Source organism: Solea solea, chromosome 10 (assembly GCF_958295425.1).
Source record: "Solea solea chromosome 10, fSolSol10.1, whole genome shotgun sequence".
NCBI lineage: Eukaryota > Metazoa > Chordata > Actinopteri > Pleuronectiformes > Soleidae > Solea > Solea solea.
Window position 1 is genome coordinate 16,268,620 of NC_081143.1, and position 16,670 is coordinate 16,285,289.

Genomic DNA, 16,670 nt, shown 5'->3' on the forward strand with positions numbered 1-16,670 from the left:
ACTCGTGGTCCGCCCGAGCCTTTAGGGGACCCTATGCAGAACTTGATTTGGGGGCCCCCCTTCCAACTATGTGGAGTCACCTGTGCTTGACGATTATTGACAGGTCACACTATAATGTTACAATTATCAATTGTATTAATACAGACGGATAATGAACTGCTCTTCCCCTGGGAACTGATGCATAAGGACCACCCTATTTGTTCAAAAGTGGGTGCATATGGGAAGGGGGGTCTGGGGCTCCTCCCCCAGAAAATTTTGAATCTGGTAAATGCGATTTCCTATATTCTGGTGCATTTTTGAGAGCTGCAAAAGGGCAATGTCTCAATTTGTTCAGATTCATAGCCTTTTGCTTTTTGACTAATTAAGGTAGTGACTTTAGCTTCAGGGCCCCTTGACAGCCTGGTCGGCTCATTCAGTAATCCATCCTTGCTCACACACCAATAATGTTTTGGGGCTCCCCTCTAGACCTCTGGCCCTTGGTAGACTCCTGTATTAATATAGTCATTATTTACACCAAACCAGACATGTTTTAACCTTTGAGGGCACTTGGATCACAGATTTATTTTAAACTTTCATATTCAAAGTGAAGCACTAAATATGGTTTATTGAAAAATTCATTCAATCATGTCACTTGTTATTTAATATGTTTAAAAAAACAAACAAAAAAAACCAAATACTTGATTGGGGGCCCCCTTGTGGCCAGGAGGCCCTTAGTTCACTTATGCCATGGTCCTGCCCAACTCATTCCAACTAAAGTCTCAACTTAAATTCACTACGTTTCACTGCTTTGTTTTCCCTCGGGGACACTGATATGTGTCATCTCTTGCACGCAAATATGTCATCTCTGGGCTCTAAGCAGTCGCTTAGTTCACTTATGCCTTGGGCTCTGCGTGTGGTTACAAAGGCCTGTCCCTTGTCCTGTGTTGACACGTAGTCCAACGTCCCAGCACCGCGACTTATCAGCAACACCTTGACGTTTCCCACGAATGCCTCCAATCACATCACAGGACAGTTTCAGCAGCCGCAGGCAGCTGCCAAGTGGCGTGTGATGGAGGCAGAGCAGAGGTGACGCGACACTTTGAAAAGAGCCAAACCCCTGTTAAAGTCTCCCGACCTTTCCTCAGTTGTCCTTTTGCTTCACTCTCAGTTGAAGCCGTTGAAACATGCTGACCTCTGTGTTTCTTGCCCTCCTGGTCTCTTCTGCTGTCGCCACAGAAAAAGGTAAATGGGTTTGAGTTCACGACGATCGATAAACAAATACTTAAATAAGCGATATTAATATCTTTCTGCTTTGTGTTCACTGCTAACATAGACGTAGACTCTTGAATAGCTTAAAGAGTAACTAAACCCCTTAACCACTTTTTTCAGGTTAAAACTAGTATAAGATTATCTAGTAATATTATAGACTGATCCAGGTCCAACTCTTGGTAGATTTGTGTAAAGTATTTGAATTACGTATTTTGTGTTAAATCTAAAGAATGTATCAATATGGCACAGCATGAAAAAAAACATGCTTTTATCATCAGTTGATTAGATGACTACAATGCTGCAGCTGATTCTGAACGCTGCTGTCCGTGTTCTCACTCGGACCTAAAAAAAATGTATTAACTCCAGTTCTGAGGTCCTTACACTGGCTTCCCATCTGCCAAAAATTGATTTTAAAATATTGCTTCAGCTTTTATGCCCCAAATATCTGGAAAAACTCCCAGAAGAGCTAGTGCAGGTCTGCGAAATCAATTCATTCTTTTAAATCTAGCCTGAAAACCTATTTTTCAATTTAAAAAAATATCATCGCTGCTGAACCTCAGCTGGAACTGCAATTTGTAGTCATTCTTTTTTTCTCTCTTTCTTTTACTTCTATTTAAATTCGTTTTATTATGCCTTTTTATATCTTTAATGCTGCTGCTCTTTCTTTTTGTTTTATTGTAAAGCACTTTGAAATGCCTTGTTGTTCAAATGTGCTGTATAAATAAACTTGCCTTTGCCTTCATGGACAAACAAAAATAGTACAAGGGCATTTTTTTTTTTACTGCAGTCTTTGTGAAATGTATATTGCACAATGACGGTCAAATACCGTATATTGTACGGCCCAAGTGAGAATATTTACATGCTGATGTAAACATACACATCAGTGTTACCTGTCTGAGCTGATAGCATGGCAGGTGTCTTATGACTGGGTTTAAAAACTGTTCATCTGTGTCCACTTTATCTTGCTGTGTGTTTATCTCTATCTCTCAGACGGCGCTCTACCCAGGCTGAATGACACCAAAGCTGCTGAGGCCTTCATCGACTCCGCTGACGTGGTGGTCATCGCATTTCTGGAGGTCAGACGTGACAATTATATGTAAAAAAAAAAAAAAAGAAGTAAAGAAAAGTCTTAAAGAAGATGTATGTAAGATTATTCATGCATGAATAATTTTTTTTTTAAGGCCAATGATTGAACAGCTCAGCGGCCGAAAGGGTCGTCTTTCAACTGGAAATGTGTCCTTGGTCAAGATACTTAACCCCGCGTTGTTCGTGGAAGTTCTGCTGGAAGTGTGTGAATGCTATGGGTGCATTCACACCAGCCTTTCGTAATTTAACCTTAGTTTATTTGCTCGGATGTCCGGTTTGTTTGGGGAGATGTGAATGCACAACTGAACTCTGATCCGCATTAAAGAAGCGAACTCTGGTCCGTCTAAAAACGTAGGTGACGATTCGCTTTAAATTAACCAAATGCAGGAAGCAGACTACGATGCAGGCCACTGTCGGTACAACACAACCAAAACAAAAAACAGTTATGAGACTTGAAGTGCGACATAGAGTCGAGGATTTTCCTGGCGCAGTTTATGTGGGTAACTTCTGCCCATGGTTATCAAGGCAGTGAGTAGCCAGTGAGTTGTTGAAGTTTGAATAGAAATAGAGTCTGCTAATATCAACGAACAACCAACTCCAACAGAAACCCCACAAAAGCATAAAAAGCAAAATATTGTTTTATCAAAAAAGAGGAAAATGAGTGATGTCGCGTTGCTTTAGTTACCGCATCATTACGAGGTAACTAAAGCAAATAGTAACCACAGCGTTTCATAGTGTCATATGCACAGTAAAGAAACACGTTTCCCTGTACAATGAAAGTCTTACTTTGCTGTCCACTCATCTGTCATGTGTGTGAGCATGGTGATTAGGCTGCAGTTCACTTACAGCAACAAGAAAGAAAGTGTCACTAAAGAGAACTCGCATTTAACGACTTCAAATTTGAGTCAAATAAGCTACGAAACAGCTTAGGCAGCAGACACCGTTTTATGGCTTTGTTAATGTCAACATGCATGTGGCACAGCAGACGTGATCAAACACGTGAGCTGAGAGTGAGACCGTGAGAGCTCGCACCAAGACCACAGCATTTGTTTGCAGCCGTGTGTTGGAGATGCTGCTTGTCACGAATAGATTTCGAAGAAGGCCGTATTTCGTGTGGCCACACCTTTGGCAGGGCTGGTGCTGTGAGGACAGAGTTTGGCTGGCTGGCCCGCAGAGGCGAGACCTTTGGCCAGACTCGGGATGCTGGGGAAGATGGCTGGCCACTTGACAGGAAAGACATGTGTATCTGAAGGCTTGTGGGATTGGCTCCATTGACTCTTGCATAAACAAGAGCAAAGACAGAAAAAAAGGTTCATGAGAGGAGAATGGAAGAGCGAGGAGGAGAGCACATGAGGATAACACACAGCTGGACTGCGATACTGTCGGAAAAAGAGACCAAAACATTGGTGCTGTGACTCACTGGGAATGAACACATATTACAGGCTGCAAAATGATCAAATAGATTGCCAGAGCTCATGCAATGGTGACTCAGAAATAGACATGATTCACCTTCCTTTGACTCAGCCTTGTCTCTCTCTTCCTGAAGTCTTTCTTTGCTCTTTCATCACTGTCTGTATCACCTGCACTTACTTTACTCACTCACTGAAATCTCTCTAAGAACATGCTCTCACTCTAAAATATGACCTTTCATTTCCTGACCCACACTTAGCTCAAGGTGGAGAGATAGTAAACCATATTTCCAGGGAGTCAACAGCAAGAACTTTGTGAAATAAAAAAAAAAATAAAAAAAATAAAAAAAATAGAAAATGCACAGTTGAAGACAAAATATTGTACTTTAAGCACAGGTTATGTTGCACAAATTACAAATGTGTACTTATCATCAGCAAAACTGAGAGTTGGTATATAATTCATAATATAATGAAATAATACATAAAATATTCAGTTATTTAAAAAAAAAAAGGTTTAGCACAGTTAAGTGCAGTGTCAGCAAAGCAGGTTTTACATGACCTTTTAATATGAACGTAACAGTTAAAGAGAAACTACTTGTAGAATCTTGAAAGTGCATGGGTGAGTAAAACAACCTTATGTACGCCGATGTCTCACCGTCAGGGAGAAGACAGTCGTGGATATGAGGAACTTGTTGCAACAGCGAAGCAAGTTGACTCAGTGCCAGTCGCCATTTGCACTGTGAAAGAGGTGTGGGCTGACTACAAGGTCTCCTCGGACACCATCACCCTCTTCAGAAAGGTAGTTCACCTCATTTACAATATACAGCACGTTTGTCCCACAGGATCATTTTAAAGATGTTCGTGTGTGTGTGTGTTGTGGTCCAGGCTGATAACCACCAGGAGAATCTTGTCCTTGCCGAGGCCAAGAAGATAGAAAGTGATGGTCTTACAAACTTCATCACCACCAACGAGGTCCGATACATCACAGAATACGACCAAGTGGTAGGACCGCACCCTTTTTATACATATATAGATAAAAAAAAAATCTACCTAGGACTATATATTTCCCAGAGGAGTTAATGGTGCTAGTTTCAGGTCTTCTTCAAAAGAAAATGATGTTAGTTTTGTATATTATGTTCCTGTTTGAGGCAAATTAGACACTCTAAATTGACCGTCGGTGTGAGTGACAGTGGATGGTTGTTTCCCTCTATGTGGCCCTGTGATGGACCTGCGATGTGTCCACGGTGTACCCCACCATTCGCCCTATGTCAGCTGAGATTGGCACCAGCAGCCCCCCCGTGACCCTCATGTGGAGGATAAAGTGGTAGAAGATGAATTGGCTGAACCACTGGCTGAAGTGTTTATTGTGAAACTTTAGGGATTCATAGACAAGGAAAGAATGCAGAGAAACTCCCAAAAGCAACGTGAATTTGAGTTTCCATTCTACCCCCGCTTTAAAGGGGAAGCACAGTGCATACAAGTGGAGTGGACACCAGTGTGATCGGTGTGGTCAAAAACCGACTTGGCACCGGTCAATTGTAAATCCCACAGTTCACAAAGAGTTTGTTTTGCAACAGGAAGACACATATACACAGTCTGTGGTTGACACACTAAAGACAAGACACACATGAAGGGAGAAACACAATGACTGTATGATGGGTAATTGCTATTAGATCCTATCATGAGTTAGGTCTATGAGAATGATCCTTGGTAACCATTGAAAATAAGAGATATGTCCATCTAAATGCTCTCCTCTCTTTCTGCCATCCTAATGCTCTCTCAGACAGCAGTGGGCCTCTTCGGTTCAGAGGTGAAGTCACACCTGCTGCTCTTTGCCAACAGGGGGACTAAAGAATTTACTGAGCTCAAGAACAAACTGGAGGCTCTTGCTCCTGAATTCACAGGCAAGGTAAAGAGACCATGCACAACATTCATTTACCTGCAAACCAACAGTTTATAACCAAGTTACTCAGTCTTATCACACCTCTAGTATAAAAGCAGCATCATGATTTCTACAGGTCTGCAAATGTCTAATGTAATGAATTCTGTTCCTGCTTAAAAATATGTTTACTGTATATACATATATCATTACAAATCTGGAGTAATTTTTCCTTAATAATGGCATACATGTTTCCTTTTAAAGCTACAGTATGTAAGCTAAATGTATGCGTTGTAGCTCAAACCGAAGCTATGCAACTTTATTTGTATGCAGTTTCTTTCGTATGAAAATGAGCTCTGTCAAGCAAGACTATCAGACTTGACTGTATACACTGTGCATGTGCATTTAAAATCTTCCATTAGTCAAATGCAACCAAAAACCCCATAAACAACCACAGCTGAGGCTCCACAATAAGTTAAGTCAAGGTATAGAGGAAAAAAACAATCACACTGCTGTTTTTCAGTTCTTGTTTGTGCTGATTAACGGAGCGGTGAAGTCCAACTCTCGGTCACTCAACTACTTTGGTATCAAGTCTCAAGACCTCCCACGAGTTGGCATCTACGATGGTGACTCTGACATGAAGTGGCTCCTTCCCGTGGGAGAGATTTCCACTGAAAGAGTCCGGGAGTTTTGCCAGTCCTTTCTGCGGGGAGACCTGAAGGTGAGCAACCATTGGGGGTTTAAAGTGAATTTTAGCACAACATCTGGGGAAGATGTGGATGTAGGTGAGAAGCTATAGTGTTCAATTGCTATATTTTTGATACTCACAAAATGAGCAGTATAATTCCCCAGTAACGTAACACAGGATGAAAAGAAAAGCACTTCTGGTTGTTACTGTGAAGTAAAAGTGCCACACAAAAGACGGGAAATCTCCCTGTGAGCACTAATTTGCTGTGTCACACCACAGAGTCTGAAGTCCTTCAGCCAGACACAAACACAGCTTCTCACCAAACTCTGCCTCCATACAACCTCACATACAGGTTATTATAGTTAACGAAAAACTAACAAAGTGACGAAAACCCTTTTTTTGTTAACTAAAATAAAGATAAAAACTAGATTTTGAAAAAAAAAAAAGATAACTGAAACTGAATTGTGTGTTTATAAAACTAACTTAGATTATAGTGAAAATGTGCTTAGTTTTTGTCTTTGTAAATTCATTTCATACATAATCCTTTTGGGTTCATATGAAGTGTATTTATGTTTTCATTATGTAGTTAATTGGGTTGAGTTGGTTCATCTAAGTGAATCAAACCTCTAGTCTTCTATTGGGTTTTTTGTTTTTAAATTTTGCTCATGTTTTTCCTCGGATTGAGATGAGAATCCTGACTCACAATCTGGTGTGTCTCGTTAGGGTTCTTTATTATTATCATTATTATTATCATTATTTATCCTTCCTGCTCTCTTGCTGCCTTGTGTTCATGTGTCTTTAGTCTATTTGATTTTTACCATTCACTCTGACTGCATCCAACCTCAGCAGTATGATGCACTTTTTGCACTTCAGTCTAATTTTTTGTTGACAGTTATATTTGAGTCAGGGATTGTTGTTCATTTGTCCTCATGCATTTTTTTAAATGGCCTCTTTTATTGGGTTTTTATGACCTTTTTGAATCTTGCACCTGGCAAATACTCCATATTACAAAAAACTAAAACTAAGCATTTTCCCCAAAAAATTAACTAATAAAAATTAGCAAACCAGTTCTAAAAACGATTTAAAACTAACTCATCTTAAAAACAAAAAGTCAAAACTAAAGAAAACTTAAACAAATGAAAAAAAAATCCAAAACTATTAAAGTTAACACATCACATTATTATTGTTATACTATATAAAGTCATAATCTACACATACTTTAATAACTGTATAAGTGTTTATATAAATATGTGTGAAATAAAAGCAAAGGTAGCAACAACATGCCACGAATACACGTTTCTATGTTTATGTGTTTGTAATGAGCTATGATTAATGTATTAATATATAAGATGGTTTTAATGCTGTATGAGGTGAATGTAGTTTTAACTACTTAAATTACTGCTCGTTGGCATGTGACTACATACTGTATGCTCATATACAGAAATGTAAAGCAAGAAATGCATTATTTACAAGCTAGTCAACTAATCTAGTAAAAAAGAGAAATCAGCATGCAAAATGAAGTTTTCCTCCTCAGAAAATCACCTTGTAAATACATTTTTGCTCTGTTTGTTCATACCTTGTTTCTGCTGAAAACATCTCTGCCTCCATGCAGCGACCTTCAAACTCACCGAGGTGATCAGCTACACAAACAGTTCTATGATGTTGTTGCTGCGGCGGCGGCGGCGGCGGCAGTTTGTTTTGTTCGTTTCCCTCCGGCTCAGTCATATTTTCCTCTGCTTTTCTTTGACAACTGGAGCTTTGCCTGAAAAAGAAGGTTTTGACTGTAATTTCCCTGCAAGAGTCCCTGTAATTTTAACGATATGTTTACTTGATAAATGTGGCTGATGAAGTCTGTGTTTCACCATCTTCATCTAGGGTTAGCCATAGAAAATAAGATTTTTATTCAGGATGGGAGTCAATTTAAGAGCATTTCCTAGTGCACAGGTGTAGATCACAGGTGCAGTAAATTCTTTAAATTAGATGTTTTTGGGGAAAATCCATTACAATAGTCTGTGTCTTTGCAACACTAAATAAATAAACTTGAGGTAAACTGGACTTAACAGTATATATGCACATTGTTTTCATGGTGCTTCACCCGCTGCTGTATTTAACTTGTTATGTTTTCATCATTTTCAGGAGGTGAAGCAGGCCGGAGCTGAAGCCAAAACTGAGCTCTGATGGAACAAGTGTAAATAAATTATTCTACATTAAATAAATAATAAAAGATGAAAAGACTGATGTGTTGCTGCATTGAAATCACAGGTACTCTCTTTTGTGACACTTCAGATTCAGTTCATTTCAAGCGCGGGTAAAACTATTCAAAGTGAAGTGAGCGTGTGCATATCATGTGTTCTCACTTATTTATGCTTGTATGTTGTGTTTTGTCAGTTTGAGCGAACGTGAGCCCGTCTGCGGTCTGGTTTTGCCGACCACAGGTCACTGGCCACAAGTCGTAGTGATTTGGCGGAGTTTGACAGTCTGTCCACTAATGTTATTGTCAGAACCACAATAGTCAGACCTCAGAGAGACTGACAGAGAGCAGAGTGGGACCATCTGAACGGAGGCAATTAAGACACCGTAGTTGGTCCTGCTTTCTTTATGATTAAAAGAGTGTGCAAATGAAGCGGAAAGCACACCTCTGTGAAGGATAAACTTGCATAAAATCCCCCAGTGAAGCATGTGAAGGAATCACAGAGGCCATGATATAACCTAGAGCATGAAAATTTAAAGGCTATAAAAGCTCTGTGAGAGAACAATAGCCTGGATGTAGACATCATTGGGCTTGTCCCAAAAATATTCTCCCAAAGTGAAAGGGGAATTTCAAGGCCCAGACTGTGATCAGTATAATTAGTGGTATCGTATTGTATTGCCAGATACACACACCCGGTGGAATTGGGGAAAGTCTGGCAGGTGGACGGTTCTCAGAGACCGGATGGAAATACACACACACTCTGTGTGCTGCTGCCATCTCAGTGTGTTTACCGAGCCAGTTAACAGATCGGAGTTACATAAAGATCTGAAGCGAGTCAAAAGGGTGAAAGATGCATTAGTTTAGTTTCCTTCAGTGGGACAAATAATAAGATACTGCTCCTGTAATCAAACAATTTAGGCTGATTTTAACATCTGACCCAATTATCCTGTAGTGTAAGGGATTAACGGATGCAATTTTAACGTTATTGGACCGGGAAATGGATGTTTTGTAGCCAAGTCGATTCTGTCTTCTCAGCCATCACTTTATCCACATTTTTTTGTGTTTCTCGGCACAAAACCTTGCACCAAAAAAACTGTTTTTAACTGACAACGACGACAGTTTGTCACCATGTCTGTTAATATTCTGAAGTCACATTAACTCACACAAGTTTCTGTGACATCCCAAATCCCTGAAATTGTGTGATCAAATGCCAAGTTTGAGGTCCTGCGTCTTGACTGGATCGTCTAGTGTGTGCTTTCTCAGGACTAAAAAATGTAAAATTGTACAAAGTGTGTTGTGCCTGTGGTCTCCCATGTTTTTAAAATCAAGTCAGATTTGAAAATCCTCTAGCGTGGGGCAGGCCTAAATTCAGAAGGCACCCACGATTGTCGGAAGGGCCAGATCGGGACCGAAATCTGGCCAATTATCCTCTCGTGTGGGGCAGACTCAAAGGGAATGGTTCAGTTTTCCTGCAGTGAACCCGCACTGAAAACATGGCTGCCAATTGTGATAGGTTACTTGATAGCCACAGTTACAGTACATGCTGTGTAATGCTGGCGACGGTGGAAACACAGTTGAAGCACAGTCTCTGTGACTGCAGCGACTGTATGTGTTTGAAATTACTACTGTGTGTTGTTGAGAAGCCTTGATGTTTTTTTCTCATGACTTGACCTCTCTCCTCCTTTGTCTGCTGCTCAAATTAAAGGCAAAACTCTCCACCAGAGATCTTACAGTGCTTTTGTTGTTGTTGTTCTTGTTGCTAACCTAAGCAGCAAAGTAGCTCTTACATAGCCAGAAGAGAAAATCTCATAAATCTTCATCTAAAAGTTGCCTGTAAGACGAGTCTGTACTAAGTTAGAGATAAAAGGTAATTTGTCAGTCTGTGTAAGTTAGATTTGTTGATAGATGATCTCTTTTATTATCTTAAGAATGCTAGAATTTGACATTTACAGCATTAACGGTATTTGCATACATTTATAGCAGTCTTATTATATATTTATGCTCTATAATGAGAAAAAAAGAAAATATAAAACATACTGCACTCTTTTGTCACCCTCTTATCCAATCAGAGCGAGGCTTGTTGTCCCAGACTCCTCCCCCCTTTTATAACAGCCAGAGCTGTCACTTTGTCGCCTTTCTCTCTCCAATGCTGAGTGTTTGAGAGGCTCGTCTCACCTCACACAGCTGCAACATGGTGTCCGTGTTTCACTACCAGACCCCTGCAGTGCATGGCTCCCCACTCTCCCTCCCTCCTACAACTCAGCTCAGCTCTCAGCCGACTTCTTGGCATTTTTTTTCAAAATCAGGCAGTCCCCGAAGAAGGGGTTTAGTTGCATCCATCCACCTTCTACCGCTTTATGAGGGCTGTGGGGGGAGCTGTGCCAATCTCAGCTGACATAGAGTGAAAGGCGGAGTACATCCTGGACAGATCACCAGTCCATCACAGGGACGGACACATACATAGACAAACAACCACCCACTCACACTCACACCTATGGTCAATATGGTCCAATTACCTAATCCCTATATTGCATGTATTTGGACTGTGGGAGGAAACCGGAGAACACACACACACCTGTTTTCTTTTTTTCCTTCCACATTTGTTTGCTTTTTCAGTTCATATTATCCATATTATATGTGACATGTTTTGTAAAATTAAAAACCGTGAAATTCCAGTACCACACAATTTGACATAAATCATAATTCTGCATCAGTGAGGCCGACAGCAAAGCTAGTGATGCACAGCACTGTATTTCTATCTGTCATTTTTACTCCACTACATTACCTCCAAAAACATATTTGACTGTGACCCATTACCCACTTGCATCTCCATTGCGTCGCTACTTTGATTTCAAGTTCTTGTCCATCAATGCACAACTGGGCAAGTCTCACCTCCTTTTCTGAATAGATCGTTTGTACAGGGTGCTTTTCTTTGTCATTGATTATTTATTTTGTCTTCATTTTGTTCTTGTTTGTTTTGTGTCATTTTGCAGCACCCCGGTCACCCGGGGGCCATTTTTAAATGTGCCTCATAAACAAAATAAACTTAAAACCACAACTGAAAAATATGTTAGGTCAAATATCACATTTCGGGTTTAAAAATACACATGAAAAAAAGGAATAATCATAAAACTGGAAGAGCACATATGTCCAAGGCCAACGCCTTCTCACGCATAATTTAAAGGAAGTGAAAAAATGTTGTGGGTCCGCCCATTTATCTGGATCCACGCCACAATTTTATGGAAGTTGTGAACTTTTTTTGTTGTTTTGAGTCAAAACTGTACTGTAAAAAAAAAAACTGTAAGGAAAACACTATCTCATAGAAAACATACGCACACAAGTTGCCTTTTTCCTGTTCAGTATTGTAGACGTATAGAATATTTAATTTAAATCGATGAATTGAAACAGAACAGCTCCAAATGTAATCGTTTTATTACCACACCTCTCAGTTAAGTCCCTGCACCTGAAAGTGGTAGGATTCTATAAGAATGAATGAATCTGCAGAAGTATTACAGGTGTTGAAGGTAAAACACTGGAGTCAACAGTGACAGGACGGAGAGGAAAAGCTCTGTCTAGGTTGTGAGCTTCTTTCCACGCACCGTGAGGTAATGGTTAAAAAAATGCTAAGTGTGCGTCTGCAGCTGGTTATTTACAGGTTGTTTGTTGCAGCGATGTTTACCGTGTGAGAGGAGACAAGCTGGCAACGACACAAGAATGAAACACACAATAAACAACATTACAATTTAAAAAATAAAAGAAAATCCTTTTACGCTTTACACTTAATTTAATCTGTTGAATATTAAACCCGCTATCATTGATGTTTAATATACTAGATGTATTGGTTATTTCTTCAAAGGTTCCATGTTGGCAGCCTTTGCAAGAAAAAAGAATCTCCATGGACAGAATTCATAAAATAACAAAATGGGCCCTTGCAATCTGAGAGGAGAAAATACATCCATGTCAAAAATCCAAATCATACAGATGTAGACATGCACATTTCTGATTCGTACTGACCAAGGCGGGCCTGTGTTTTGGAGCACACGCGTGTAGCGTGTTGCATGTTTTCAAGTGTCTGCTGGACAAACAAGAGAACGTGTCAACGCAGGACAGTAAAAAGTGAGCAATGTCTGGTGATTTCAGTGCCAACATACAACAACAAAAAATGCAACTGATCCAACACGGAGAAATGCCAGAAACTCTGTATTTCCTGTCTATTCAGAATCGCTGTGGCGATTGTTTTCCCCAGATGCGTCCCCAGTGCAACGGCCTACAATGCATCCGCAAAACTGGATGCTGCACCAGACATCAAAATTACATGGAACACGGTCCAAGACAAATCCATGTCACCAAGAATAACACGAGACGATGAAACTCGGAGGACGCCGAGGTCACTGTTCTGCAGCACTGTATTTCTCACTACATTGTAAATGAAGCTGTTTAGGGGCCCTCCGGGATAAATATACACAGAGTGATATGTGTGCATAAATCTTTGGTTATCTACACAGTATTTAAGTTGCAATAGGGTTTAGCTCCAAGCTGTGAACTCCAAATGCCATTTTTTATCAAAAACCCACAGCCGAAGCCACATTTGAACTGTATCAGCTACATCCAAACCCACATGCATAACGCTGAGCATCCAACACATGGGATGCCCCTATATTTAGCTGTATATATGCTGAAATACATCAACCGAGGCTGTGTGTTGGGCCACTGGTTGCTGTTGGTAAGCCATGGCCGTTCCTGGCTCTGGCCGGGGACCTGGACCGAGATGGATCTGTAAATAGTGACTGACTGTGGTTCTGGTGGGACTGTGCAACACTCTAATTAAGCGCTGTCGCGTAATGAGGCTGACTGCTGTTTCGTGTCACTCGATTAGTAGCTTGTGGTCCGCTCAGACTATAGTTTGAGGTTTGTGGGGGTGGGAGATCACATCTGGGGCAAAGAGTACAGTAACATAACAGCAACGGCAGAACTGGCAACCTTGATGCTAGAATGTGGAAACCGTGCAGTAGGTCTCTCTGATTAAAATCCAATTCCAAGAAATTAGAAAAATAGAAATCAGTCACACTGCCAGTTTGGATTCCTGTGCGTCTATTTCATTATATATACTCCAGTGATGAGGGGTGAGGAGTGAATGGAATTTGAAGGGGTTGGTAAACAAGACAAGCATATATATATATATATATATAAAAAAACTCAGAGAATGATTGACAGAGAATGTGTGACATATGAAAAAAAATAAATAAAAGTTTTCCAACAGCCAGGAAGAAAGTATTTTAAGATGTCAATTTGTTGGTTAAATTTGAGATTAAGCTACAGGTCATATTAGTTCTTGTGAATGTTTTCTTATTTGAGTGTGTTTTCATTCTTCAGTGTCCTGTTTGCATGCTTTACATTCCTACATACGTGCATAGGTCTACATATACAATACCATGTACCGCACTTAGAGATGAGCACCAAAAATGTTTGTGGCTTAAGTTTCTGAGCGGGTGAAAGAGTTTTGTGGAGTCAGTGCCAGAGGCAGCGTGGGTGTTAAGGGCAGCTTTCATGACAAGTGGAAGCGGAAATGTTGACATCTGATTCCTCATCCAATCAGAGTTTTATCTCTGTGTGGGTCTGGTCTGACACAGGATGTGGACTACTGTATATAATCACCTCAGTTTTTGGGGAAAGAAACAGAAACCTGTCAAAGCACAGCAAAGACAAACAAGTAACTTGTCTCGAGCCAGAAACAAGGCATCATGAAGAGTCTGACTCTCCTCGCCATCTGCGCCCTTCTGTCAGTGTGCTGGTCTATGGGAGGTAAGAACAGTCTCCCCTCATCATCATTGCTTTGTAATCACTGGTGTTTTTGAGTGTGTTTTTGAGTGTTATTTTCTTTGATTTTCAGCAGTGGAACCAGAGGTGGTTGTGGACCCTGATGCTGACACAGCTGCCGAAGCTGCACCTGCTGATCCTACTGACGCCTCATCCTCTGCTTCAGACTCTTCCTCCTCCTCTGAGTCCAACTCAGACTCATCCTCAGCATCCGACTCCAACTCTTCCTCTGACTCGTCTGCGTCTGACTCTAACTCAAGCTCAAACTCTGATTCGTCATCTTCCTCAGAATCCTCCGAGTCATCGGAGTCTACTGAGTCCTCTTCCTCAGAGTCCTCCTCCTCTGAGTCCGATTCTGCTGCAGACTCCTCTGCCTCTTCTTCTTCTTCTTCATCCTCCTCTTCTTCATCAGAGTCAGCCAGCACTGAGGGTATGCTTTTTCTTTTTTTACAGATAGATTATTTTGCATGTTTTCATCGTAAACATTTTCAACAACAAAACTCCCATGTCCCTTCAGCATCTCCTGTGATTATGAAGAGAGACCTGGCTTCTGTTCTCCTGAGGAGAAGAAGAGCAGTTCCAGCAGGAACCCTCAGCCCTCTGCAGATGGAAAGGTACACTTTTTTTTGAACAACTCATTTAATGTTGTGCTGTCATGTCATGTTGATTCCTCTAAAAAGCACAGTTCAGCAAAGCATATGCAACTTAAATTACTTTATTTCTTTCCTCTGCCATCCAGTCTGAGGGAGGTGTGTGAGGTGAACGTTGCCTGTGACGAGATGGCTGACACTGCGGGTATTGTTGCTGCCTACACCGCCTTCTATGGACCTGTTCCATTCTAATTTAAAAGACTTGTTTCTCTCGACATGTGGATTATTTTCTTTGTCCTTTACTAATCAAATTGTGCAATAAACCCCTTAATCCAAAGAGGTGGAAGACAATCACAAGAATGGGTTCGGGAAAGTGTTATGATGCTAGAAAGAGATTTGTTTTTTTCCATAAAAAAGGCACAAATCTTTGCACATATATATGGCAGGCCTCATTGATCCTGGATGAAAATGCATCTTCCAGGCTTCAGAGAGAGGCACATGGAAACACAAGCCTGTGAAGTATACAGTGGCCCAGATACATTGAAATTATTCTTCTGGTCTATAGTATAATCCAAAAAGAAAGAAAGAAAGAAAGAAAGAAAGAAAGAAAGAAAGAAAGAAAAGAAATGGTGCTACAAGTGCAAATGTATTGTATATGTATGTTTTATGTAGTTTTTATATCATGCTTCAGTTGTAATAGTCGTAGTTCTGGTGAGTAGTGATGTATTGATGATAGTAGTAGTGGCAGTAATGTACAGTAGTTGTAAAACATCTAAAATAACAGTTATCTGTAATGACTGTAATCACAAATTGCTTGAGTTCAGAAATAATAAATTATTTTGTTTTGTCAAATTGTCCTTTCGTATCATCCATCAGCTTCCATGTTTAAAACACGCACCATATAAGTTAGCGCTGAAACAATTTGTTTATTAATCGATTATGATTCGACTACTAAATAAATCGCCAACTATTTTGATAATCGATTAATCGGTTTGAGCGTTTTTAAGGAATTATAACAAGTGTTCTGATTTCTCAGCTTCTTAAATGTGAGGATTTTCTGGGTTCTTTGCTCCGTATAACAAAAGAATGATTAAAGCTTTTTGGTTTTTGGACAAAACAACATTTTCTGACATTCTATGGACCAAATGATTACTCGATTAATCGAGAAAATAATCGACAGATTAATCAATTATGAAAATAATAGTTAGTTGCAGCCCTAATGCAGGTAAAGCATCTTTTTCCCCTGTGTGGTGTTCTCATATTCACCACTAGATGTCAGTGTTGGTCAGGGAGACAGATTGTAGCCCAGAAGTCAGAAGTTCTATTACCTGACAAAAAAAAAAAAGATTCATTTTCAGGTTTTAAAGATGTTATTGAGTGCAGCGGGTGATATGAAGTGGAGGAGTGAAGGGAGATTAAGATTAGGATTTGGAGAATAAGATTAATATCTCCTAGTAGTAGTAGTAGAGACAGAGATTAGACACAGTGGCAGGCAAATAAAATACTTTCAGGGGTCATGTGAGTGGTTTAACTCAAAACTAACACCCAACCCAATAATTAGGTAAAGAAATGAACTTATTACATACAGACATTACAAACTAGTGTGCTGACTGTCATGACTGAATATTTCCCCCATCATAAACATTATATAGCCTTATGTGGTGGTACAGCGAGGCAGTGTGGAATGTGAATGTCACAAGTCAGTAAAAGATTGTCAAAGTTTGAAAACAGCCACACCATAACACCAGATAAGATTATTAAG

The 16,670-nt window shown here is 40.2% G+C and overlaps 2 protein-coding genes across 2 annotated transcripts; both read left to right on the forward strand.

Annotated features, from left to right (window-relative positions):
- Positions 1–973: 973 nt before the first annotated feature.
- Positions 974–8,534, forward strand: LOC131467319 (endoplasmic reticulum resident protein 27). Its single transcript, XM_058641152.1, has 7 exons — positions 974–1,221; positions 2,239–2,324; positions 4,405–4,542; positions 4,629–4,745; positions 5,527–5,652; positions 6,146–6,343; positions 8,447–8,534. Exons 1-7 carry the CDS (start codon positions 1,164–1,166, stop codon positions 8,486–8,488), a joined length of 765 nt encoding a protein of 254 aa, XP_058497135.1. The 5' UTR covers positions 974–1,163; the 3' UTR covers positions 8,489–8,534.
- Positions 8,535–14,161: 5,627 nt separating this feature from the next.
- bglapl (bone gamma-carboxyglutamate (gla) protein, like) lies at positions 14,162–15,760 on the forward strand. Its single transcript, XM_058640892.1, has 4 exons — positions 14,162–14,303; positions 14,392–14,748; positions 14,836–14,932; positions 15,058–15,760. The coding sequence occupies exons 1-4, from the start codon at positions 14,243–14,245 to the stop codon at positions 15,158–15,160; spliced, it is 618 nt and encodes a 205-aa protein (XP_058496875.1). The 5' UTR covers positions 14,162–14,242; the 3' UTR covers positions 15,161–15,760.
- The last annotated feature ends 910 nt before the right edge of the window (positions 15,761–16,670 follow it).

Bases quoted from the DNA above. Each gene is read 5' to 3' on its own strand.
- LOC131467319 (XM_058641152.1), top strand. From the start codon at position 1,164: ATGCTGACCTCTGTGTTTCTTGCCCTCCTGGTCTCTTCTGCTGTCGCC. The intron at 4,543-4,628 runs GTAGTTCACCTC...GTTGTGGTCCAG, and splicing joins CCATCACCCTCTTCAGAAAG to GCTGATAACCACCAGGAGAA. The intron at 4,746-5,526 runs GTAGGACCGCAC...ATGCTCTCTCAG, and splicing joins TCACAGAATACGACCAAGTG to ACAGCAGTGGGCCTCTTCGG.
- bglapl (XM_058640892.1), top strand. From the start codon at position 14,243: ATGAAGAGTCTGACTCTCCTCGCCATCTGCGCCCTTCTGTCAGTGTGC. The intron at 14,304-14,391 runs GTAAGAACAGTC...TTTGATTTTCAG, and splicing joins AGTGTGCTGGTCTATGGGAG to CAGTGGAACCAGAGGTGGTT. The intron at 14,933-15,057 runs GTACACTTTTTT...TCTGCCATCCAG, and splicing joins AGCCCTCTGCAGATGGAAAG to TCTGAGGGAGGTGTGTGAGG.